The sequence below is a fragment of the Stegostoma tigrinum genome, chromosome 4, assembly GCF_030684315.1.
Source record: "Stegostoma tigrinum isolate sSteTig4 chromosome 4, sSteTig4.hap1, whole genome shotgun sequence".
Lineage (NCBI taxonomy): Eukaryota > Metazoa > Chordata > Chondrichthyes > Orectolobiformes > Stegostomatidae > Stegostoma > Stegostoma tigrinum.
The window spans coordinates 96,594,994-96,621,401 of NC_081357.1; the positions used below are offsets into that span (position 1 = coordinate 96,594,994).

General features: G+C 42.3%; 1 protein-coding gene across 2 annotated transcripts in view; it reads right to left on the reverse strand.

The window, feature by feature from the left end:
* The window catches only part of lyst (lysosomal trafficking regulator), a 298,945-nt gene that overhangs the window by 137,757 nt on the left and 134,780 nt on the right, over positions 1–26,408 (reverse strand). For both annotated transcript variants that reach the window (XM_059645552.1, XM_048530826.2), the window contains exons 8-13: positions 23,768–23,924; positions 12,876–13,099; positions 11,956–12,022; positions 11,704–11,813; positions 9,229–9,655; positions 270–423 (exon numbers count right to left, since the gene is read on the reverse strand). In XM_059645552.1, the coding sequence (XP_059501535.1) occupies positions 270–423; positions 9,229–9,655; positions 11,704–11,813; positions 11,956–12,022; positions 12,876–13,099; positions 23,768–23,924 (1,139 nt within the window). The remainder of the gene's footprint in view (positions 1–269; positions 424–9,228; positions 9,656–11,703; positions 11,814–11,955; positions 12,023–12,875; positions 13,100–23,767; positions 23,925–26,408) is intronic.

Genomic DNA, 26,408 nt, shown 5'->3' on the forward strand with positions numbered 1-26,408 from the left:
GAATTTAAAACGGTTGATGCTAATTTTAACTTTGTGCGTTGGAATATGGATTTTGTAATCTATTGTGGAGGTTTATAAAGGTGAATATCTCCAAGCATTTTACAATAGTTTAATTCAGTTATCTAATTCTACAAATATTTTAATTACTTCAGCAATGGGCATTGAAAAGTGAGTTGAAATGTTTTTATAAAAATAGCAGGTTTCTTTCACCTGTATTAATAACAGAAACAGGTGTCCTGTATTACATTTTCTTCAAATCAGTACTCTACCTGAATATAAAGCCACTTGTGTTCAAATCAGCCCAAACTTGCAGCATTATTACTTTAGACCCTAATGAAATCACATGGAGGCACCCATCTTCAACCAATTTATCACCACAATTTGGAATGATGTCACTATCTAAGGCAGCTGTTTTCTCATAATCTGAAAAAATAAAACAAAATTATTTCTTTGCATCTTTCCTGTCATGAATGTGCACCAGACAAGCATGAACAGCATGTGGTCATCAGAGCTTCTGAAAACTACTGCAGCTTTCCTTTATGTTCAGATGTAATGGAATAAAGTAATAAGGGCAGTTACTATCTGAAAGCAAGCTAGGCCTATGAATTCCTCTAACACTTTGATGTTGATCTCGGATGAAACTGAGTAGCAGCAGATACTGCAGAACAGAATCATTGACACCAAGTTCCTAGCTGGGAGACGCACTCAAATGAACAGTGAGATAGAAACAAGACATGAATTCTGAGGCTGACACTTCAAAGCAGTACAAATTAAGTACAGCATTGCCAGTGGTACCATTTAGGATGAAGCCCCAACCTGAGGCCCTTTACATGCTCTCAGTAGATTCCAAACGCTTCATTACATTTTCTTTGAAGAGCAGAGAATTTCTCCCTACTTCCCAGGAAAATATATATCCCTCAATCAAGATCACTAAAACAATTATCCAGCTATCATCATATTGCCATTTGTGCACCTTTATTGTGCACAAATTAGTTGCCATGTCTCCTACCATAAAACAATAAATACATTTCAAAAGTACTCCATTGGCAGCAAAATACTTTAGGGTATGCTGAGCTCAAGAAAGAAATTTTTGTATTTCTTTCTTTAAGCCTGTAACAGAAATGCTTTGACCCACATCCTCAAATATGTTATACAGGCTTACAGCATGGAAACAGACCCTTCGGTCCAACCAGTCCATGTCAACTATAAACCCAAACTAAACCATTCCTACTTTCCTGCACTTGGCCCAATGTCCCTCCAAACATTTATTACTCACGTACTTATCCAAAAGTCTTTTAAACACTGTAATTAAACTCACATCCACCACTTCCTCTGGAAATTCATCCTCCACACAAACTATGTTAAAAAGTCACTCATCTTATTAAAATTTTCCTCCTCTCACCATCTCTCAAAGTGGTCTCTCCGTCTTGAAATTTACACCCTCCCCTCTGAGGAAAGGATGCCTACCTTACCTATACCCTTCATGATTTTATAAACCTCTATAAGGTCACTCATTAATGTTCTCTGCCTGGAATCTACAAGAACGTTGTAGTGATTCCTTATGAATACTGATCCACTCCCCAGGGACACCGTGTGAATCCTGGCAGTCTCCTTGGACAATCCCTGTAAGAGTAGTGATACACTACCAGGGACCCCAAGTAAATAATGACAAGGTCCCCCGGACCCATTTGAATCATACGCTGGACTCTGCAAATACTGTCACAGTCCCCAAGGTCATCTTAAATCCTGAGCATTCTCAGTGAGTGAGCAGTAAGGACTGCATCCTCCCTGTGACATTCTGTAAAAGGAGGATGAACTTCCCAGCAAATCTCTTTGATCACCAGGAACTATTTCAGTATCTTTCTTGAAATAGCACGCCACACTCACTGGAGACACTCTATAAATACTGATTCATTCCCCACATACACATTGTATACACTGGCAAACTCATGAGGGGTTCGCTCTACAAATGCTACCATGCAAGATGGAGCAAAAATCCCCAATAGTAGAACATATGGACAAAATCCTGGGGGTTTTGGGTTGAACCCTTTCAAAACTTTTTAAAAGGAAAGGTACAGCTAGACAGAGTCTGCAAGAAATACACAACACAACGAGGAAGCCTGGGAACAGAGATTGCTGTCTGGGGCTATTGTTCAGCCTAGAATCCCAATGTACACCTCCTCTCTAAACAGCAATCAACCAAAGCCAATGGACTCTAGTCCGAGACAGCTTTTACACCCCAGCTACACAGCACAGACAGTAGCGGGCCTACAGAGATACCGGACATTCAACCTCAATCAAAATCCATTCTCTCTCTCACACACACACACACACACACACACACACACATCATCGGAAAGCTAATTAACCTCAGAACACAACATCAAGAACACAATAGAAGCTATAGACTTGCTGCAGAGATAACAGGATGCACAGCCAGTATAACTGCAAGCTCTCATCTCACCAAAGGAGGAATCTGAGTGAAAAGCTTCGAAAATGGGCCTTTCCGAGCCGAGAACACCAACTGCAAGAGCCTGACACTGACCATATGAGCTAAACACCGACAAACCCGATCAATCACCAACTGCATCGAAGCCGCAACTCCTCAGTCACAACCCGAGGTGAAAACCTACTCGCAAAACCCAAAAAAGTGAACAAAATCAGATACTCTCCACATAAGACCAAAACATGCCTTGTCACATCAGTTGACTCAATCCAAACTGAAAATCCTATGCAGTCCAAAGTCTTTATCCCTCTGGGTACAGCAATTCAGACTACTGGGGCTTCAGAACCAGGTTCTGGGTGGAAACATAAACCTCAAGACCCCAAAGTTCCAACTCAGATGGAAATGCAGGGTTAGAGAATTTACTGTTTATCTGCACCAGGATAAATATACAAAAAATGCTTTAAAACACTTATTACAATATTGTCATCCAATAATTCGAGCTTTATCCTAAAATATTCCATCAACGTATTCCAATCTGGTTTATACTGACCATCTTCGCTTTATCAATTAAACATCATAAAATTGAAACATAGTAGGAGCCAGCTGAAATAGTCAGTCAAGAGGAACAACAGGTTTTCAAGAGGGAGATAAATTTTCATCAGTCTTTTTACACTGAAAGGAAGATGACAGCTTACGATGTTATATAAGAGATAACAGTGTGAAGCTGGACGAACACAGCAGGCCAAGCAGCATCAGGAGGAGCAGGAAAGTTTGACGTTTCGAGTCGAGACCCTTCTTCAGAAAAAATCTGAAGAAGGGTCTCGACCCAAAATGTCAAGCTTAGCCTGCTGTGCTCATGCAGCTTCACACAGTGTTATCTCAGATTCTCCAGCATCGGCAGTTCCTACTATCTCTATTACGATATTATATGTTTATAGAAGCAAAGCAAGCAAGCGTCTCTCTTTAAGCTTGATGATGGCACATGTGGAAAAGCCTTCCAAGATATAAAGGCTTCTGGCTAATCCAAGATGGAGGACAGGACAAAACTGTGGCTGTAAGAGCCTCTCCTTTTATGAGGTTTTTTTCTATTATTGGAGCTTTTTTTAAAAAATTTTTGGAGCCATAATTACTGTTTTAAGCTGTTGTACAGTTTTGAAACTTTGGAAGAAAAACCGAAAACAATGGTACATTAAAAAGGGAGGAAGAGAGAGAGGTGCCACATTGCAAGTGAAAAAAGGAATAGTAAACCTGCACAGTTGACTGACCAGGCAGCAAACTTTCACAGCTGACTGCCTGTGCCGTTCAGTTACGAAGTATTTCTGGACATAGGAGTTTGATCTCAGAAAAATAAAGTGAAATTCAAATCTAACCTTGGAGAGACCTCTGGAGAACTGCTCACAGCAAGGGAACAAGCTCTCACCTTAAAATTTTTTTTTTGAAAATCTACAATTGTGAGTAGGGTGAGGTTTTTTGCCTACATGTTTTACTGCGATGTCTCTGGACTTAACTTTTTTTAAATAAACAACACAGGAACCAAGTTATCCTACAGTACTGTACTTACAGCAGCAAGAATGTGCTATTGTCTGGGTCTGAAGATGGTCTTTAATACAGTGATGTGTTCTTCCTAATCTCCCACATCTGGCAGGGAGAATTTCAATGTTACCGATGATCATGTCTGCAGGAAGCGTGTTTAATTGCAAATCCCATTGGAACACATAGGTAGGTTGGAGTGGCGGTTAGAGGCAATGAGGAATTTACAGGAGTCAGTAAGTGTGATGGATGGCAGTTTCAGGAAGGGAGAAAAACAGTCGGGTAACAAAGTGTGGAGCTGGATGAACACAGCAGGCCAAGCAGCATCTCAGGAGCACAAAAGCTGACGTTTTGGGCCTAGACCCTTCATCAGAGAGGAGAATGGGGAGAGGGAACTGGAATAAATAGGGAGAGGGGGAGGCGGACCGAAGATGGAGAAATCAGTTCCCATTATCACTAATACAGTCGGGTAGATGGGTTACCTCTAAAAGAAAAGTTGGAGTGTTAAGGAGGTAGTGCAAAAGTCTACTGTGGCTGTCCCACCTCAAGAAAGTACGCTGTTTTGGCAAGTGTATGGGACGATGTACTCCCAGGGGAATGCAGCATTCCCAGCCAAGTTTCTGATACCAAGACTGGCACTATTGTAGTGAGGGGTATTTCAGGTTCTACGTGATCGATTGTGATGGGTGACTCTTTAGTCAGAGGCACAAACTGACGTTTCTGCAGCCAACAATGATACATCATGATAGTATGTTGTCTCTCTGATGTCAGGGTTAAGGATATCACAGAGGGGGCAGACGATTCTCAAACAGCAAAGGGACCAGCAGGTCGTTGCACACATTGGAAACAATGACGTAGGAAGAGAAAAGAACAAAATTCTGAGGTGCAAACATTGGAAAATAGGCAGGAGGTTAAAAAAGTAACCTCCCGGTGCCACGTGCTAATGACTGTAAGAATAGGAGGATGGAGCAGATGAATGCATGGCTGAGGAGCTGGTGCAGGGGAGAAGGAGTCGAATTTTTGGGTCATTGCAATCTCTTATGTAAAAGTGACCTGCACACGAAGGCCAGATTACACTTTAGTTGGAAGGAGACTAATACACTAGTGGAGAGATTTGCTAGAGCTATATGGGGGTTGGAGGGCAGAGAGATAGTGAAAAGAAATTTGAGGCTGATACAGTTGGGAAAGAAGTAGTCGAACAGTCAAGGCAGGCAGGAACAAAGCAGAGAATAAAGGTAGGATTGATCAATTAAATTGCATTTATTTCAATACGAGGGGCCCGACAGGTAAGGCAGATGAACTCAGGGCATGGTAGGGAACATGGGGCTGGGATATCATAGCTATCACAGAGACATGGCTCAAGACAGGACTGGCAGCTTAATGTTCCAGGGCATAAATGTTATAGGAATGATAGAGAGAGGGGCACGAGAGGAGGGGTGAGTGGTATTTTTGGCTACGGATATCATTACAGCGGAAATGGGAGGACATTCCAGAGAGTATGTCCGGTGAAGTTATTTGGGTGGAACTGAGAAATAAGAAACAGATGCTCACCTTAATGGGATTGCACTATAGACAACCCAGTGGTCCACAGGAAATTGAGAAGCAAATTGGTAAGGAGATCTCAGTTATCTTTAAGAATAATAGGTTGGTAATTGTAGGGGATTTTAACATTCCATACATAGACTGGGACTACCATAGTGTAAAAGGGCTTGGATTGAGAGGAATTTGTTAAGTGCGTACAAAAATATGTTCTCGTTCAGTATGTGCTGTACCTACGACAGGAAGAACAAAATTTGACCTTCTCTTGGGAAATAAGGCAGGGCAAATAACTAAGTTGTCAGGGAGGGAGCACTTTGGGGCCAGTGATCATAATTCTATTAGTTTTAAAATAGTTATGGAAAGGGATAGACCTAATCTAAAAGCTAAAGTTCTAAATTGAAGAAAGACCAATTTTGATGTTATTAGGCAGGAAAGTTCAAAAGCTGAATTAATAAATCCACAGAAGATTACAAGGGCAATAAAGAGCATAGAACAGTACAGCACAGAACAGGCCTTTGGCCCACAATGTTGTGCTGACCTATTATCCTACTCTAAGACCAAACTAACTGGCATACTATTCATTTCACTATCACCGGCATGCCTGTGCAATTGCTTAAATGTCCTTAATGTATATAACTCTACCACCACCGCTGGCATTGCATTCCATGCACACACCACTGTGTAAAGAACCTACCTCATATGTCCCCTATACCTTCCTCCAATCACCTTAAAATTATGCCCCCTCATGATAGCCATTTCCACCCCGGGAAAAAGTCTCTGGATATCTGCCTCTCAACATCTGGATCTATGCCTCTCAACATCTAGTAAACCTCATCCTTCTTCACACCAATGACAAAAGCCTAGCTCTCTCAACCCTTCCTCGTAAGGCCTGCCCTCCAGTTCAGGCAGTATCCTGATAAATCTCCTCTGTACCCTCTCTAAAGCTTCCACATCTTTCCTAAAATGAGGCAAACAGAGCCAAACACAATATTCCAAGTGTGGTCTAACCAGGAGTTTCACAGAGCTGCAGAATATCCTCATGGCTCTTAAACTTAATTCCCCTACCAATGAAAGCTAACATACCATATCTCTTCTTAACAACCCTATCAGCATGGGTGGCAACTTTGAGGGATCTATGGATGTGGACCCCAAGATCCCTCTGTTCCCCACACTGCCAAGAATCCTGTTATTAACCCTGTATTCTGCATTCAAATTCAACCTTTCAAAATGAATCACTTCACAATTTTCCAGGTTGAATTCCATCTGCCACTTCTTTGCCCAGCTCTGCATTCTGTCAACGTCCCATTGCAACCTACAACAGTCCTCCACGCTGTCCACAACTCCACCAACCTTTGTCATCAGCAAACTTACTAACCCACACTTCCACTTCCTCAACCAAGTCATTTATATAGATTACAAAGAGAAGAGGTCCCAGAACAGATCCCTATGGAACGCTACTGGCCACTGATAGTAGACGTATACTTTAGAGGGAAATCAGGATGGCAAAAAAGGGTACATGAGATAGATTTAGCAAATAGGGTTAAGGACAATCCAAAGGGTTTCTACAAATACGTTAAGGATTAAAAAGAGTAATTTAGGAAGAGAATAGGGTCCCTTAAAGATCAGAGGCTGCCTATGTGTGGAATCGCAAGAGATGGGTGAAATACTAAATGAGTGTTTGGCATCAATGTTTACTGCACAGAAAGATATGGAAGCCAGAGAATTTGGGGAAATAAGTAGCAATATCTTGAGAAGTGTCTATATTAGAGGAGGAAGTGCTGCATGTTTTAAAATGCAAGACGGTGGATAAATCTCCATCACCTGATCAGGTGTGCCCTAGAACTTTGTCGGAAGCTAGGGAAGTGCCTTCTGGGACCTTTGCTGAGGTATCTGTATCATCAACAGCCACTGGTGAGGTGCGGGAAGACTGGAGGTTGGCTAATATGGTGCCACTATTTAAGGTGGTAAGTAAAAGCCTGGGAACTATAGACCAGTGAGCCTAACATCAGTAGTGGGCAAGTTGTTGGTAGAGATTCTGAGGGACAGGATGTACATGTATTTGGAAAGGCAAGAGCTGATTAGGGATGGTCAACATAGCTTTACGTGGGGGAAGTCATTTGAAAAAGTGAAGATGAGGATTGAAGAAGGCAGAGCAGTGAACGTGGCCTGGATGGACTTCAGTGAGATATATGACAAGGTTCAGAGTGGCAGACTGGTTAATGAGGTCAGATCATATTGAATACATGGACAACTAGCCATCTGGCAATGGAACTAGCTCAAAAATAGGAGTCAAAGGGTGGTGGCGGAGTGTTGCTTTATGGACTGGAGGCCCGAGACCAGCAGTGTGCCACAGGGTTCAGTGCAGCGTCCGCCGCTTTTTGATTTGATCTGATTTATTGTGGTCACATTTAGCAAAGTGATTTAGATAAGAATAAAGGAGGTATGTTAGTAAGTTTGCAGATGACACGAAAATTGGTGGTGTAGTGGACAGCCTTGAAGTTTACCTCTGAGTACAAAGGGCCCTTGATCAGATGGGCCAAGGGGTGGCAGATGGAATTTAATTTAGATAAAATGTGAGATTCTGCATTTTGGTAAGGCAAATCAGGGCAGAAACTTATACACTTAATGGTAAGATCCTGGGGAGCATTGCCGAACAAAGAGACCTTGGAGTGCAGGTTCATAGTTTCTTGAAAATGCTTTCTCAGGTAGACAGGATAGTGAAGGCGACGTTTGATGCGTTTGCCTTTACTGGTCAGTGCATTGAGTATAGGAGTTGGGATGTCATGTTATGGCTGTACAGGACATTGGTTAAGCCATTTTTGGAGTATTGAGTTCAATTCTGGTATCCCTGCTATAGGAAGGATGCTGTGAAACTTGGAAGGGTTCAGAAAAGATTTATTAGGATGTTGCCAGGATTGGAGGGTTTGAGCTAAGGGAAAAGGCTGAATAGGTTTGGGCTAATTTCCCTGAGATGCAGTTTGAGTGGTGACATGAAGGAAGTTTATAAAGTCAGAGGAGCACAGATAGGGTGAATCGTCAAGGTCTTTTCCCCAGGGTATGGGAGATCAAAACTAGGAGGGCAAAAGTTTAAGTTGAGAGGGGAAAGATTTAAAAGGGACATAAGGGCAAGCTGAGTGAGTTGCCAGAGGAAATTGTGGAGGCTGGTACACTTGTAACATTTAAAAGGCATGTGCATGAGTATATGAATAGGAAGGGTTTACAGGGAATTATGAGCTAAATGCTAGTAAATGGAACTAGATTAAATTTAGGACATCTGGTACGCATGGACAAGTTGGACGGAAGGGTCTGTTTCCACGTTGTACATCTTTATGACTATGCAAATACTAGATTAAGGCCTTAACTGGTACCCAAGCCAAGAATATATGTAGTTATGCCACAACAAATAGCCGCTGTCACCGTGAGAGGACGCTAATGTCATGTCTTTTGTCTTTCATTTCAGGCAGAAAAACGATACAATTTTCTGGAATTTTGCTTAAGTATGTTACTGAAAAGTTGCACAAGCATTTTTCCCACAATACAAGAATACAACAAAAAAGAAAGAACCTATGTTTGGAAAGGCTCTTTCACGACATCATGTTTTTCAGTCCATTAAGTATATTTACAATGTAATTGTTATAATGCAGGACATACAAAACAAGTTGTTTATTCATTTATAAATTTACAAAAAAGTGAAAATTGAATTCCATTCTTACCCGTGCCATCAAAACTACTCTCTCTGAATGTAGTTAGCTGATATCGTCTTTGTTTCCTATCTTTCTCAAGTGACTTGTCCGCTGCATTGGTGACTTCCACTTTTAACCACAGAGAGACACTAAAGCCATCTGACATATTTGGCCAACAGTTCTGACCAACAAGTGGCAAATGGAGTGGAGCCACATGCCAAGGTGATGACAATCGGTGGGTATACCCTTCAAATTCTGTATTTCCCTTGCTCTGTGGAAATTTCACTCGCCTTAGAAGGCTGGAGTTCTTGCTGCTGGCAGTAGAATTGGTTTTCTGCATGGCTGGAATGGTACTGAAAATAACTGTGCTGAATTCTGTTGGGAAGGTAAGGTAATGCATTGGGAGCATATCAACATTTGCTTCCGCTATTCTCAGAATCCCACTAAGTAGTATCTTCTGAAATATAAAAAAAACACAATACTTTTAAAAGTATTCAATTGCAAATCCGGATAATTCATTGTATTTTCTGCATTCTGTTGAAAATAGTGCTCCAAAATGTTCATCTATTTAATGGAATATGAGTTACTCTAGAATCTTTGAAAAGCCTAATAAAGAGAGGCCACAATATATGATGGTGTAATAAGGTGCAGAACAAATGTTAACTGATTGTACAGAATACTGTTTTATCTTGTTGATCTTCATTCTTCCTGGTGCCACCCAACTTCAATTCTTTTCTTCCCTTTCTTTTAAACATCAGCAAAAATTGATGCATTGACTTCAAATGAATATTTGCTAAATAATTGTTTCATCTTCATTCAGATGTTGGATATTAGAATATAGTTACTGGCTGAAGTACAGAAGACATTTTGGTACAAGGCTGTATATCACCAGTCAGCTTCCACGCTTTTCCAATGTAGCATTTTACTTTCTTCAAAAAGGGATTTTTAAAAATTTAACCTATTTCTCTAATCAACCTGTTTTCATAGATGTTATTACACACCTCTGGAGCAGGTGGGACTTCAACCCAAACCACTCAGTCCAGTAAGGATAAGGACACGGCCACTGTGTAGCAGCAGGGCCTCCAAAATAAGGATTTTTGCTTTGATTGGACAGAATTGTGTGTCTTGGTTAATGGGTAGGGGTTCTGGGAAAAGACCAGGGAGCTGCTTTGGGATTGTGACCTAATACATTCCCAAATGTACTTGCCCTATTTTTATTAAACCATTTTTCTAACCAACCTGTTCAGAGATTTACGACAACTCGAGAAAATAGGGATCTCTTTTGTTCAATTTGAGTACTATCACCTGTTTCAAATAAACTGGGTAATAAGTTCACTAACTTGAATCCCTAATTGCTTTTTAACACCCTGGAAAATTAAAGCAATCAGGATGCTTCAACAGGTCTGTGATTTCATACCATGAACAGTTGCAACAGCCCAAAATGATCAGAGTTTGATATGGCCTAACTTAGTGAAAAAGATCTGAATGAGCTATCTTCCTAACTTCCTGAAGCTAGGCTCACCATGCTGATCAAACACTCAATTACCAAATGGCCAATTTGTATCTACACAAAATTAAAGAATTGCAAATTGTAAAACCAAGACAGGGTCCTCATGTGTCGCTGTCGCGGTGTTCCTACCCTTGAACCAAGACGCCTGGTACAAGTCCCACCTGCAGAGTTGTGTAATAACATCTCTGAACAGGTTGATGAAAAAAGTAGGTTAAAAGAAAGAGTACCAAGAGAAGTCCGACAGCATAAAGCAACTGAACTGCAAATCATATTTGTCACACATATAACATGTAACACATCTTTGATCACTCTTCCTCCTAAGGCTTAGTGGCCATTTTATCTTTATGCCTCTGAATCACACAGGGGTGTTTTTGCTATATTAAATGAGCATAGTGGCTCAGCAGTTAGCCCTGCTGCCTCAGTGCCAGGGCCCAGAGTTCAATTCTAGTCTGTCTGGGTGGAGTTTGCACATTCTCCCCATGTCTGCATGGCCTTTACCAGATGGTCTGGTTTCCTCCCACAGCCCAAAGACATGCAGGTTAGGTGGACTGGCCATGCTAAATTGCCCTGTGATGTCCTGGGATATGTAGGCTAGATGGATTAGCCATGGTAAATGTAGGGATAGGGGAGGGATTATTCTTCATGGGATGCTCTTCAGAGTGTTGGTGCAGACCCAATGGGCAGAATGGCTTCTTACTGCACTGTGATCCTATGACCTCTTCTGAAGCCCCTAAACAGTGTCAACAGTTACATTGACTTCTCCTTCAAACCACAGAAGTTTTTGCACTTTGAAAATTTGCACTTTTCATGTATTTTATAGTTACTTTTTCTATCACTCTGAATACAATTCCATGCATGTCAATTTCTCCTAGAACTGCCCCGTATAATTGAATTGCTGTTGGCAAACTAAACCTCTACTTTGCCATCTACACTTGAAGGTGCTGTATTCCGTTTTGAAAAGCATCTACTGAAAATAATGCAGACAGTCCACTCACAGTTGGAGGGGTTTTCTCTAAAAACAGTCTCAGAAAGAGTGTCAACTCTTCTGCTGATAACCTGGAGGTGATCAGAGTCACCAACAATTCCATGAGCTCTCCCTGGCACTCTGCATAAACAAAAGTAAACCATTTCAGAATCTTGGAATTTTAATCACAATTACAATTAAACACTGAACAAAACTTGCAGATTGCTATACACTTTAAGCTAGTCAATGATGATGAGAATTTCAAGCAAAAGGTAGCACATACCCTCTAAAATGTTCTTAGATTGACACAGTATAGTCTGAAAACCTCCCAAAATAGTTTTTACAGCTCCCTGAAACAAAATAAAATATTGAAATGAGACTAGAAGAAAAATGACAGACAATATTACATCAAATATAAATAACAAAAACCTCTGATACTTCAAAGATGAACAGCTCAAACTCCACTCTTACAGCGGAAATGGATTCACAATGAAGACTTCAGAAGATAGAAATCTTACATAAAGTACTGAAAGATGGATATCCTACAAACCATGACATAATTCAAGTGAGTTTCTGCACAGTTAGTAGGCCCTACCTGCTAGCTGCAGCTGTCTGCTTTTACAAAATAAATACTTTCCTCTTCCCAGACAGAAAAATACTCCCACAATAAAAAAAGTTTTAAGTAGAATACACGAAGAGAGTGCTCGAACCTGAACCTGTCCCAGCCTAAATTATTCACCCCAAATCTGTCAATATTTCTTTAAATATCTGAAAAGTGACGGAAAAATATGCCAATCGGGCAACAAAGTCAGCTGGGAGGAGATTTGCACAGAATATAAAGGCTGGCACAGACAGGTGAGCTGAATGGCCTCAGTGTGCTGTAAATTCTATGTAATCATGAAGAATTTAAGTTCTAAACCAGAATCTGAAACGGCACAGGAAGCAATTGCAATTCTAGTTCACGGGAAAGCTGAATAATGAACTCAAACTACAATCAGTCAATCCCTGTTTAATCAAACACTGTCATTTAACTTATCAAATGTTTTTACATGGAAAAACATTTTCAGTGGATTTTTTTTCCAAATTTAAACTGCTTAAAATGGAATATTTTAACATTTTCAGCATAAATGATTTTTTTGAAAAATTAAGTAGTATATAAACTGCGCTTTTTGCATTAACAGATTGCTTTTGTTTATGTCTTACCTGCTGATAAACAGATGTAGCATTTTTTTCACTGTGTTGTACAATCTTGAGCAGACTTCTGAAGACGTGGATTAGGACTTCAAGGCTGGGATTGCCGACAGACAGTAGGGTGAGTTCTAACATACAGATCTCAGGATACATCAATTCTCTCTGTGTAGTACTCTCAGCAATACTGGAGAGATAACCCGATGACTTAACTAAAGGCAAGTGCTCTTGTCTCACATCTATACCAGGGAGGAAAGAAAGCAGTTGTAAATTGTATTTTTCTCCAGCATACATTTGGGATTACTGATAAAGTTAGAACAAAAGGACAGTACACAAATCTCATTATGACTTGAAGTAGATGAGGAAAATAGATTTGCCTAAACCCCAATAAGAGCAATACATGAACAGTTAAAATTACTTATATCAAACTGACAACTCAAAATAAATTGCAAATATTACCAGAGATAATAGGAACTGCCGATGCTGGAGAATCTGAGATAACAAGGTGTAGAGCTGGATGAACAAGCAGGCCAAGCAGCATCAGAGGAGCAGGAAAGCTGACGTTTCAGGTCAGGGCCCTTCTTCAGAAATGGGAAGTGGGATTTGAGCTGTTCCAGCTTTGAAGTATCAGAGATTTCTGTTATCTATGTTTGATGTAACATTGCCTATGTTCATTTTTCTTCTAGTCTCATTTCACTATTTTATTTTGTTTCAGGGAGCTGTAAAAACTATTTTGGGAGGTTTTCAGACTATATTGTGTCAATCTAAGAACATTTTAGAGGGTATGTGCTACCTTTCTTTTGCTTGAAATTCTTATCATTGACTAGCTTAAAGTGTATAGCAATCTGCAAGTTTTGTTCAGTGTTTAATTGTAATTAAAATTCCAAGAAGCCATTTCTGAAGAAGGGTCCGGACCCGAAATATCAGATTTCTTGCTCCTCTGATGCTGCCTAGCCTGCTGTGTTCATCCAGGTCTACACCTTGTTATAGCAAATATTACCAGCTATATTTTAACAATTCATTTGGGAGGGGTTTTGTAGATTGGTATTAAAGTAATCATTGCACATTTCTATCTTCCAGTTGTCAACTGTGCCAGCGATTACTAGCTGCAAACACATGTATATGAAAATATAGTTGCTACAATTTATTTCTAAAAATTGGTTTACTTTTCGTAGCAAAATCTTTCTCTTCTTGAAGTAGTGTGTTCCCTTCTACCAGTTCCTTCTCTTTTCCTTTCAAAACTGTTATTTTATTAGATGCAGCTGCAAAGCATTTGCTCACAAGCCAGTCGGTCCCTCCAACTGTCTAACACACTTTCAATCTCCAAAGCCTTGCAGCCAGTTCCATGCTGATAACTCAAAATTCAATTAAAAACTCATTTTGTATCTGTTCGGCTCTCCATAGCAACATCGACCCTGTTAAAGTTACTACTCAGTGAAGTTTAGAAGGACAAGGGGGGAAATATTTATAACTTAGAGTATGGGGCTGCCTGGATAAAGTGGATGTGAAGATCATGTTTCCACCAGTAGGAGACTAGGACCTGAGGGCAGAGATTCAGACTGAAGGAATGACCCTTTAGAATTGAGAACAGGAGGAATTTCTTGAGCCAGAGGGTGGCTAATCTGTGGAGGCTAAGTCATTAAGTGTATTTAAGACAGAAATAGGTTCTTGATTGGTATGAGATCAAGTGTTACTAGAAGACAAGAGATGGGGTTTGGAAATACATCAAACATGATCGAATAGCGGAGCAGATTCAATGGACCAAATGACCTTACTCTCTTCCTACGGCTTATGGTTTTATGATATTAACCCTCTTATTCTCCATGCTCAGTTTGCTATATTGATGCTTAAAATGTATATGTTGGAGCATTTAAAATGTTAAAGTTGGCAAGTATGCCTGTCAAAATTTTAAGGGCAAAAAGAAAGTGGAGAAATACAAAGGTAGAGCTGCAATAGTTAAGACTATTTTATGTCAATGTCAAGAACATTTTGTACATGTTTACATTTCTCATCACATATTATATAGGGAGCATATGATGTAATAGAATCAGCATAAACATGATTGACCTAGTTACTGTCAAAATACCAAAGTACATATTATATGGCTCAAGGCTAGGAAAAATGCTCGAGAAATATTAAACTAAATCCCTTTTTGTCCACTACCAGTCTGATCTCATTTTTGCTAAGACTCGCGATTTAGCAATTTATTGCCTGAATTCACACACAAATATCTGATATCCAATTCTACACAAAGAGAAACATTAGGATAGCTAAACTAATCATTATTTTGTATAAACAATGAATCAATCTTGCTCTTTAAAAATGTATTCAGTTTACATGGGAACACCATCATCCTCTCCAAGCCACTGACTGAAGTTTCTGTAACCATTCAAGAAGATCACCACCTTCTCAAGGGGCAATGAGAGATTGGCAATAAATGCTGGCCCAGCCAGCGACGTCTGCATCCCATGACTGAATAAGAAAAATCCTATGTCATTCATTCGTTCTTCTCTCCCTTTGCAAGGCAACTCTTGTTTTCCAATTCCAATTTTAGTGAAGAATTTGGGACATTGATAATTTATCCAGTCTTTTACCTCCTTGTACTTTAGTTGCTATTGTTGCTTTCATTAACAACAAACATCTGTAGCACTCATGATAGTCCACTGCATTTTGAGTCAGCCCTGTAATTCCATTGTAAATTAAAATATCAATTTCTCTTCCACAAGTACTGCCTTCAAAAAAAATGCTCATTTGCACATCAGTGAATAAAATAGATTTGTTACAAGGAGATCCAGTCTATTTGAGTATTTTGAAACAGTGACTAAATACATAGATGATGATAGTACAGTGATATGGTTTAAATGGGCTTCAATATGGCCTTTGACAAGGCTGGTCCAAAGGGGTAAAATGCTGGTTCCAAAGCAAGTTAGCCAATTGGATCCAAAATTGGCTTGCAATAGGAAGCAAAGAGTGATGATGTAGGGTTGCTTTTATAAAACTGGAAGTCTGTCCTTGCTGGTCATTATTTCTATACAATTATTCTATGAATGTGAATGCTGAAGGCATAATTATATAGCACTAGTAAGGGTCTAGGCCCGAAATGTCAGCTTTCCTGCTCCTCTGATGCTACTTGGCCTGCTGTGTTCATCCAGCTCTACACCTCATTATCTCCCATGTAATTATGTAATTAAGTTTGCAGATGGCACAAAAATTGCCGGTGCTGTTGATAGTGAAGAGAATGGGGTCAGGTAACAATCGGATATTGATCAGTTGGTAACTCTATGCAGCAATGGAAAATACAATTTAGTCTTGATAAAGCGCAATGCATTTTGAAATATGGGAAGGACATAGGCAATGAATGGTAGATCCCTAGTAAGTACTGAGGAATGAGGGGACCTTAGAATACAATTCCACAGATCTCTGAAGGGGTCAGCACAGGGAAGTGTAGCAATGAAGGCACAGAATATAGGAGCGAGGCCGCAGAGGTATACAGTGTGCAGTTCTGGTCAGCACACTACCAGAGAGGGCGCACAGATGATTCACCAGATGTTTTCTGGGATGAAAAGTCAGTTTTGAGGGCTGACTGGATAGGTTGGGTTTGTTTTCCTTGTAGCACGGCAGATATGATTGAGGTTTACAAAATTATGAGGTACAGATTGAGAGAATCCTTTCCTGTTAACAGATATGACTAAGACCAGAAGGCGTACATTTAAGGTGAGGAGCAAGTGCTTGAGAGGAGATCTGAGAAAGAACTTGTTCACCCAGAGGGTTGTTAAAAATATGGACTGTACTGCCTGAGGGGGTAGTGGAGGCAGACACACTTGGAACATATAAGATGATGAGTACTTAAAATGCCAGGGCACAGTAAGCTATGGACCAACTATAGGTAAATGGGATTAGTGCAGTTTGGTGTTTGTTGGTCAGCATAAACATGGCGGGCCAAAAAGCCCGTTTCGGTACTGTACGATTCTATGATTCATGACTGAGGTTGATCCAGGAAACCATTAACCAACTGTGGTCACAGGTTAAAACCTGACACCTCAAGGACACACTAAGGACTTTAAACTGCATATTCGTTCATGTTAGAGATAATGGGAACTGCAGATGCTGGAGAATCCAAGATAACAAAGTGTGGAGCTGGATGAACACAGCAGGCCAAGCAGCATCTCAACAGCACAAAAGCTGACGTTTCGGGCCTAGAACCTTTATCAGAGAGGGGGATGGGGAGAGGGTTCTGAAATAAATAGGGAGAGGCGGACCGAAGATGGAGGGAAAAGATGATAGGTGGAGAGGAGAGTATAGGTAGGGAGGTAGGGAGGGGATAGGTCAGTCCAGGGAAGACGGACAGGTCAAGGGAGGTGGGATGAGGTTAGTAGGTAGGAAATGGAGGTGCGGCTTGAGATGGGAGGAAGGGATGGGTGAGACGAAGAACAGGTTAAGGAGGCAGAGACAGGCTGGGCTGGTTTTGGGATGCAGTGGGGGGAGGGGATGAGCTGGGCTGGTTGTGAGGTGCAGTGGTGGTGGGGGGGGGGGGGAGGGGAGGGGAGGCGTACTGGGCTGGTTGTGGGATGCAGTGGGGGAAGGGGAGATTTTGAAGCTGAGGTCCACATTGATACCATTGGGCTGCAGGGTTCCCAAGGCCCCAGCTATGTCCGTCTCTTTGTACGTTACGTGGAACAGTCGCTCTTCCGCACCTACACAGGCCCCAAACCCCACCTCTTCCTCCGTTACATTGATGACTGTATCGGCATCGCCTCTTGCTCCCCAGAGGAGCTCGAACAGTTCATCCACTTCACCAACACCTTCCACCCCAACCTCAAGTTCACTGGGGACATCTCCAACACATCCCTCACCTTCCTGGACCTCTCAGTCTCCATCTCAGGCAACCAGCTAGTTACTGATGTCCATTTCAAGCCCACCAACTCCCACAGCTACCTAGAATATACCTCCACCCACCCACCCACCCTCCTGCAAAAATTCCATCCCCTATTCCCAATTCCTCCACCTCCGCTGCATCTGCTCCCATGATGAGGCATTCCACTCCCGCACATCCCAGATGTCCAAGTTCTTCAAGGACCACAACTTTCCCCCCGCAGTGGTCGAGAACGCCCTTGACTGTGTTCTCCCGCATTTCCCGCAACACATCCCTCACACCCCGCCCCCGCCACAACCGCCCAAAGAGGATCCCCCTCGTTCTCACACACCACCCCACCAATCTCCACATACAACGCATCATCCTCTGACACTTCCGCCATCTACAATCCGACCCCACCACCCAAGATATTTTTCCATCCCCACCCTTGTCTGCTTTCCAGAGAGACCACTCTCTCCGTGACTCCCTTGTTCGCTCCACACTGCCCTCTAAGCCCACCACACTCGGCACCTTCCCCTGCAACCGCAGGAAGTGCTACACTTGCCCCCACACCTCCTCCCTCACCCCCGTCCCAGGCCCCAAGATGACTTTCCATATTAAGCAGAGGTTCACCTGCCTATTTGCCAATGTGGTATACTGTATCCATTGTACCCGATGTGGCTTCCTCTACATTGGGGAAACCAAGCGGTGGCTTGGGGACTGCTCTGCAGAACACCTGCGCTCGGTTCGCAATAAACAACTGCACCTCCCAGTCGCGAACCATTTCAACTCCCCCCTCCCATTCTTCAGATGACATGTCCATCATGGGCCTCCTGCAGTGCCACAATGACGCCACCCGAAGGTTGCAGGAACAGCAACTCATATTCCGCTTGGGAACCCTGCAGCCCAATGGTATCAATGTGGACTTCACCAGCTTCAAAATCTCCCCTTGCCCCACCGCATCCCACAACCAGCCCAGTTCGTCCCCTCCCCCCACTGCATCACACAACCAGCCCAGCTCATCCCCTCCCAAAAATGCATCCCAAAACCAGCCCAACCTGTCTCTGCCTCCCTAACCTGTTCTTCCTCTCACCCATCCCTTCCTCCCACCTCAAGCCGCACCTCCATTTCGTACCTACTAACCTCATCCCACCTCCTTGACCTGTCCATCTTCCCTGGACTGACCTATCCCCTCCCTACCTCCCCACCTATACTCTACTCTCCACCTATCTTCTTTTCTCTCCATCTTCGGTCCGCCTCCCCCCCGCTCCCTATTTATTTCAGAACCCTCTCCCCATCCACCTCTCAGATAAAGGGTCTGTGCTCCTGAGATGCTGCTTGGCCTGCTGTGTTCATCCAGCTCCACACTTTGTTATATTCGTTTATGTTGTTTATTTTTACTCTGGACACCATCCTCTTATTAAACATACAAACACTGGTATAAGTTATGTCAAGTCCATTATCTTTAATCAGAGTTAGCAACTATTAAAATTGTTCTGACACCTTTGCAATTGGCTTCTTATTTTACGTCAAACTAGTTAACTGCATTTTCATGGGGAGGGAGATTTAGCTGCATTGTAAAAATGTCATTAAATTTTTGTTGCAGCCAATTGAGGAGGTTAAAGAGAGGGGACCTGATTCACCCCTTCAACAAGGCCTGAGCTTGGAAGATCCAACAGCACTGTTTGTGGTGCACAGAAATTTCCCAGGGCAGAAGTTATTCAATAGCCAAACCAGCTAAAATTGATCTCCTTGTTGTTTGTGGATCTTGCTGTGGAGAAATTATCCATGAAGCTCTAAGGTATCCTAGGTCATGATATGCATTCAGCAAATGCAAATTTTTTATTACCCTCCTCTCCCTCTCTTTCAGACTACTGGTCCCTGATCTCTTCAATTACACATTCTCCTCTCTCTTTACAATGTAAATTTTTTGATTTCTCCTTAAAGCAAATGCTTTTTAAGTATCAGTAATCAACTAAAAAGTTGCAGCTCCCACTTGAATCAATACAATCTCTTTCAATGCACTGCTTAAAGACATGAATTGACCTCTTTTCATCCATGAACTTCTAATTTCTGAAAACTTCTCTCTCTCTCTCTCACACACACTCAGACATACACAATCTACTTCACTCAATGGACTTCTACTCTATGGTCACACTACTGGATTAGTTACAAAAAGTGAATGTGTTACATGATAGGGGAACCACTCATGTTAACAGCAGATAATTAGGAAGACAAATGGAACATTCATATTTATTGTAAGGGGAATATATAAATGAATCAGTCTTGTTACACCTGTACAGGCATTAGTAAGAAGCACCACAAGATCCATGTACATTTTTGGTGTCCTTACCTAAGGAATAATAAATTTGCACTGAAAGAAGATGAATTACAAACACAGTTCAGAAATAGAATCACAGAAGGGGTATAATAAAGGAGGAGGCTATTTAATCCACTGTGCCTGTGCCATCCCTTATCTAGTGCCAATCCCCTGTTATTTCCCCATACTCTTGCATGTTACTTTTATCCAAATAATTATCTAATGCTGTCTTGAATGCTGTCTCCAAACTTCCAAGCAATATATTCCATCTCCCCAACAAGTCACTGAGTGGGTAAAGTTTTTCCTCACCACCTTTACTTCTTTTGCAGATCACTTTAAATCTACAGACTCTTGTGTGGAAGGAACAAGAACATGGGAACAGTTTTTCCCCATCTACTGTATTCCACACATCCTTAACTTTGAAAGCCTCTAACAGATATCCTCTTAGCCTTCTCATCTTCAAAGAAACCAGTCTCAATTTCTTCAATCTATCCTCAACTGGAATATCCTTGCAAACCACTCCTGCACTCTCTCCAGTATGTTTATCTACTTTCTATAGTGTGGCATCCAGAACTGTACACAATACTCCAGCTGAGGGGTAAAAAAATCTCTTAGATAATTTGACATCACATCTTTGCTCTTGTACTCTATATCCCTATTAATGAACGAGGATTCTATGTACATAAAACTAAGGGTGCTGTGAACAAAAATCTGAGGAAGCTGTAAACCACAGAAAATGAGAATTTCTTCTCCAAGCAGACCAGGGAATGAACTTATCACACTCAATCCTGAAATAGCTCTAAGCATTGAAAAAGCTGTTAATAAACTGTTTGTACACATGATGGAGGTAAGAGACATATTGAGCTTTTACTCATTTCTACAGCATCATTGAATAAATTACACATGCGCACACTATTTTAAAAAAGCGCTCTTCCACAATCACGCTTACGGGACATCATTGATGTTTCGTTTCCATGTACATGATTTGGACAAGGCTTCTCATTCGATCATCCCCCTTGGAAGTTATCTATTAAAGGATTGCCTATTAAAAGGTTGAGTGTAAGCCCAGACATGGCCTAGTTGAACACTAATAAACGATGGGAATTGTGTGCCACCATCCCGCTGGTTCTTTCATTCACCACACTAGAAATCATCAGGTGGTTGAACATGTAAGCATTGATGGAGACAATAACAAGGGGCTGTAGACTTCAACATAACATGGTACACAATAAAAGATATTCATACAATTCAAAACTTCTGCAAACCATGCTTCCTCTGTGTAAATGATGGAACATTTCATCACACAATAAATAACGCTGACCCAGCATAAGTAATATAATGAGAAGAACGCAAACAAAGTAACATCAAATAAATCAAAAGCATGGTATAATATATATGTAGAAAACAAATCACAAGAGAAATCAAAGCAACAAATAAGTCTCTAGTTATATGTAACATTCATGTCAGTCAAGGTTCATGTCATGATGATATTCAAAATGTACATCTTCAAATCAAGAGTGTTGAAAGCTGTTGCATCAATTAGTTGGTTGGAAAAGTAGGACACATTACAGCCAAGCAGGAGTTAAAACAAAGCAAACTTGTAAAAAAATTCTTGAGAAGCAGAAGTAATATACTACAATGGCATGGAACAAGTCATTGTACAATGTCAATATAGTGTAAAGCTGGAGAAACACAGGTCAAGCAGCAGAGGAGCAGGAAGGTTGGCGTTTCGGGTCTAAACTTTCATCAGGACAGGCAAGTGGGTAGGGAGCAAGGAGCTGGGAAATAAAGGGAGGGAGATGGGGTAGGGAGCAAGGAGCTGGGAAATAAAGGGAGGGAGGAGGGGTGGGGCTGGGTAAGGTAGGTGGGATGGCAATAGGTGAATGCAACTAGGGGCAGTGGGGATTGGTCAGTGGGAAGGGTGGGGCTGATAGGTGGGGAAGATGATGGACAGATAACGTCAGGTCAAGGAAGCAGGGATGAGGAGAGGGGTTGGGCATGCGATGAGGCTGGTGGTGGTGGTTGGGGGGAGGTTTTTGTTTTAAAACTCGTGAATTCTATGTTTAAGCCATCAGGCTTTGGATTCCCAAGGCGGAATGTGAGGGCTTGTTCCTCCAGTCTACATGTGGCGTCATTGTGGCACTGGAGGCAGCCCAACATGAACAGGTCACCAAAGGAGTGAGAGGTGGGGGTGAAGGGGGTGGAGTTAAAATGCTTGGCAACTGGAAGGTGTTATTGATTATAGCGCATGTAGCACAGGCGCTACGTAGATCCATCACCAAGTCTACATCTAGTCTCTCTGATGCAGAGGAGGCCACAGTGGGAGAAACAGATGTAGTAGACCAGATTGGAGAATGTACAAGTGAACCTCTTGTCGGTTATGGAAATTTTGTCTTGGGCCTCGAATGGAGGTGAGGGGGGGGGGGGGGGGGGAGATGTAGGGGCACATGTAACATCCCCTGCGCTGGCAAGAAAAGGTGTCGGGTGTGGTGGGGTAATTGGGAAGAGTGGAGTGAACGAGGGAGTCATGGAGTGAGCGGTCCCTATGAAAGGCAGATGGGGTGGGGAGGGAAATATCGCTTTGGTCGTGGGTTTGGATAGTAGGTGGCAAAAGTGACAGAGGATGAGGCCGGATGCAGAGATTGGTCAGGTGATATGAAACGGCCATGAGGTCTCTCTTTATTTGTGTTGGGGCAAGAGGGTTTTTAAGCCAGAAATACACGAAATGCAAGAGATGCGGTTTAGGGCAGTTTTGATCAATGAAGGGGCGAAGTTGCAGCCCTTGGCAGGAGGTTGGATGAGAGGATATGTAGTCAAGGTAGCCATGGGAGTCGGTGGGTTTGAAGTAGGCATCGGTGCTGAGACGGTTACAGGATATGGGGACGGAGGTGTCCAGGAAAGGGAGAGAGATCTCGGACATGGTCCAGGTGAAATTGAGGTTGGGGTGAAAGGCGTTGGTAAAGTTGATGAACTGTTCAAGCTCCTCAAGGGAGCATGAGACCGTGCTGGTACAGTCATCTATACAGTGGAGGTTAAGAGTTGGGGGATAGTGCTAGTGCAGCAGTGAAAGAGACACTTTTGCACGTATCCTACAAAGAGGCAGGCATTGCTTGAACCCATACAGGCACCTACAGCCACCCCTTTAGTTTGTAGGAAGTGGCAGGAATTAAAGGAGGTGACAGGGCTGGGGTGGGGTGGGGGTGGGGTGGGGGTGGTGGGGGGTGGTGGTGGTGGTGGTGGGTGCGAGGGGAGAAGAGAGAGAGAGATAGAGGAGGACAGGTTCCGTTAAGCAGATGAGGGGGTCAGCATGTGGGACTGGTTGGACCTGCGGAAAAGGAAGCAGCAGATGGCTTTTAGGTCATCTGCTTGGGAGATACAAGTGTACAGGGACTGGATGTTCATGGTGAAGACGAGGTTTTGGGGACCAGGGAACTGAAAGTCTTGGAGGTGGAGGGCAGCATGGGTAGTGTCCCGAACAGAGGTGGGGAGTTCCTGTTCCAGGGGTCAAGGTAAGCAGAGATGAGTTCGGTGGGGCAGGACAGGCAGAGACAATGGGTTGACCAGGGCAGTCAGGTTTGTGGATTTTGAGAAGGAGATAGTTGCAGGAATGCAACTATGATATTATAATACTGTTTATGTAATGGCTACTGTACTTATTTACATGGTAATTTTGTATCTGAGCAGAGTTGACAAGATGGGAGGGGTGATAAGTAAAATACATGGAAGCAAATTTACCTTCCTCCTTGGCTGCAAAATCTTCTGAGTTACTTTCACTGTCAGCCTCATATCCTTCCTGTTCTGCAAAAAGCCCGATGTTACAATACTGTGGCTCTTCTGTCTCCTCTGAAACATCACTCAGCTGTAAGGCTGTCTGATCATTTATTTTCTGTTGCTGAAGAATAATTAAAAGTTAGCAAAACCTTATGCATTGATAGCCTTTAAATAACCATCCCACTGTAAAATCAGAATATGCCATTTCAATTTGAAAATCAAATCAGCTTTTTAATGGATTACCCACAGTGACAATAAAATAGTCTGAAAATTTAACAGATAATATGCGACATTTTGTATAGTATTCATCAATTCCCTCAAGCATTAGCAGGGCTAGGAGATAAATGTGCATTGGCAGTCTGGGTGCACTGTAACTCAAAAATAAAAATAAAGAATCAGGAAGCCTGAGAATCCTTGGAAACATATTTGAGGCCAAGAGAGGAAGTGAAGCTCAAACAAGGAATTCAGAGGAATAAGGACCTAATCATCGTACAGCTAATTTGCAGTGTGGTCTCACAACCAGGAAAGATGACTAGAAAATCTGATTTAAGTGATGCTGGAGAGAAAAAATCTTGGACGCAACTTCAAAAATTAATTGTTTGATTTTATTGTCGTGTGCACCGAAATACAGTGAAAAGCTTTGTCCATAAGCAGTACAAGCAGATCACAGCAAAGGATGCACAGACCAAAAAGACAGACTTACAGGCACACAGGTTACATTGCATGTTACATTATTTGAGGCTAGAATCTATTCAAAAGTCTGATAACAGCTAGAAAGAAGCTGTTCCTTAACCTGCTTGTTTATGTTTAGAGTTTTGCATCTTCTGCCTGACGGAAGAGGTTACAGAAGGTCATTACCAGGGTGCAACAGGTCTTCAATGATGCTTTGATGAGCCATGTAATACAGTCCATGGATGGAAGGTTGGCGTCCGTGATGGTCTGGACTGTGCACACCACCTCATTGTATCAGAGATAATGGGAACTGCAGATGCTGGAGAATCCAAGACAACAAAATGTGAGGCTGGATGAACACAGCAGGCCATGCAGCATCTCAGGAGCACAAAAGCTGACGTTTCGGGCCTAGACCCTTCATCACAGATCTCTGATGAAGGGTCTAGGCCCGAAACGTCAGCTTTTGTGCTCCTGAGATGCTGCTTGGCCTGCTGTGTTCATCCAGCCTCACATTTTGGTGACCTCATGGTTTCGTATGGCCTTTGGCAGAGCAGTTGCCATTCACCCGGACAGTATGCATTCAATGGTGCATCTGTAAAAATTGGTAAGGGACCTTATGGACACGCCAAATTTCCTGAGTAGCCCGACGAAGAGGTGGCGTTGTTGTGCCTTCTCGAATGTAGCACTGACGTGGGAAGTCGGGGACAGATCATCGGTCATCGTCACTTCGAGGAACTTAATGCTCTCCACCCTCTCAACCTCTGTTCTGTTGATGTAGAAGGAGGAATGTTCTCCTCCTTTCTTTTTGCAGTCAATGATCTGTTCTTAAGTTTGGCCAATGTTGACAGATTGTTTTCAGTGCACGAAGCCCTCTATCTCCCTACTGTATTTTGACTCGTTGTTAGATACCCGTCCCACCATGGTGTCAACACAAAACTACAGACGGCGTTCATTCGGAATTTGGCAACACAATCGTAGGAGTACAGGGAGTACAGTAGGGGTTGAGGATGCATCCTTGGGGGGCTCCAGTGTTGAGTATTATTGTGGAGGAGGTGTAGTTACCTATCCTCACAGACTGCAACCTATGTGGCTAAAAGCTGAGGGTCTAATTGCAGAGGGCAAAGCCAAGACCAAGGTCATGCAGTTTTGAGATTAGTCTGGAGGGGACAACAGCATTGAAGTGGAGTTGTAGTCAACAAGCAGGAGTCTGATGTAGGTGCCTGATTTGCTCTGACATTTCAGGAATGAGTGTGGGGCTACAAATATGGCATCTTCTGTGGATCTGTTATATCAGTAGGCAAATTGTAGGGGATAGACGCAGGTTCGGAGACAGCAGTTGATGACCAGCCTCTCAAAGCAATTTATGATTACCGAAGTCAGACCTATTAGGCGGGAGTCATTAAGGCACACTGCATGTGTTTTCTTGGGTATGGAGATGATGGTAGTCTCCTTGAAGCAGGTGGGAACTTGAGCTTGTAGGGAGAGATTGAAGATCTGTGAATAAATACCTCCACCAGTTATTCTGCACAGGATCTGAGTGCCCAGCCAAATGCTCAGCAGAGTGCTCAATAATTCCATATTGAGCAATCTTCAAAAGTGCCACGGAATCATTTACATCCGCTAAGGGAGCAAATGTGGCTTTAGTTAAATATCTCACCAAAGACAGCACCCACCAACACTGCTTCCTGGGACTCGAAACCTTGATTGTGAGGTTCATGTATTATATTGGAGCCAAGGCTGACCAACGAAATTGCCAATAAAACAAACTTCAAAATAAAATCTGAAATACAATCATAATGAGGCAACCCCACATGAACATGACAGAGATAGCAGCGTCCAGACCTGAAATATCAGCTTTCCTGCTCTTCTGCTGTTGGCTGGCCTGCTATGTTCATCCAGCTCAACACCTTGTTATCATGAACATGACAAATTT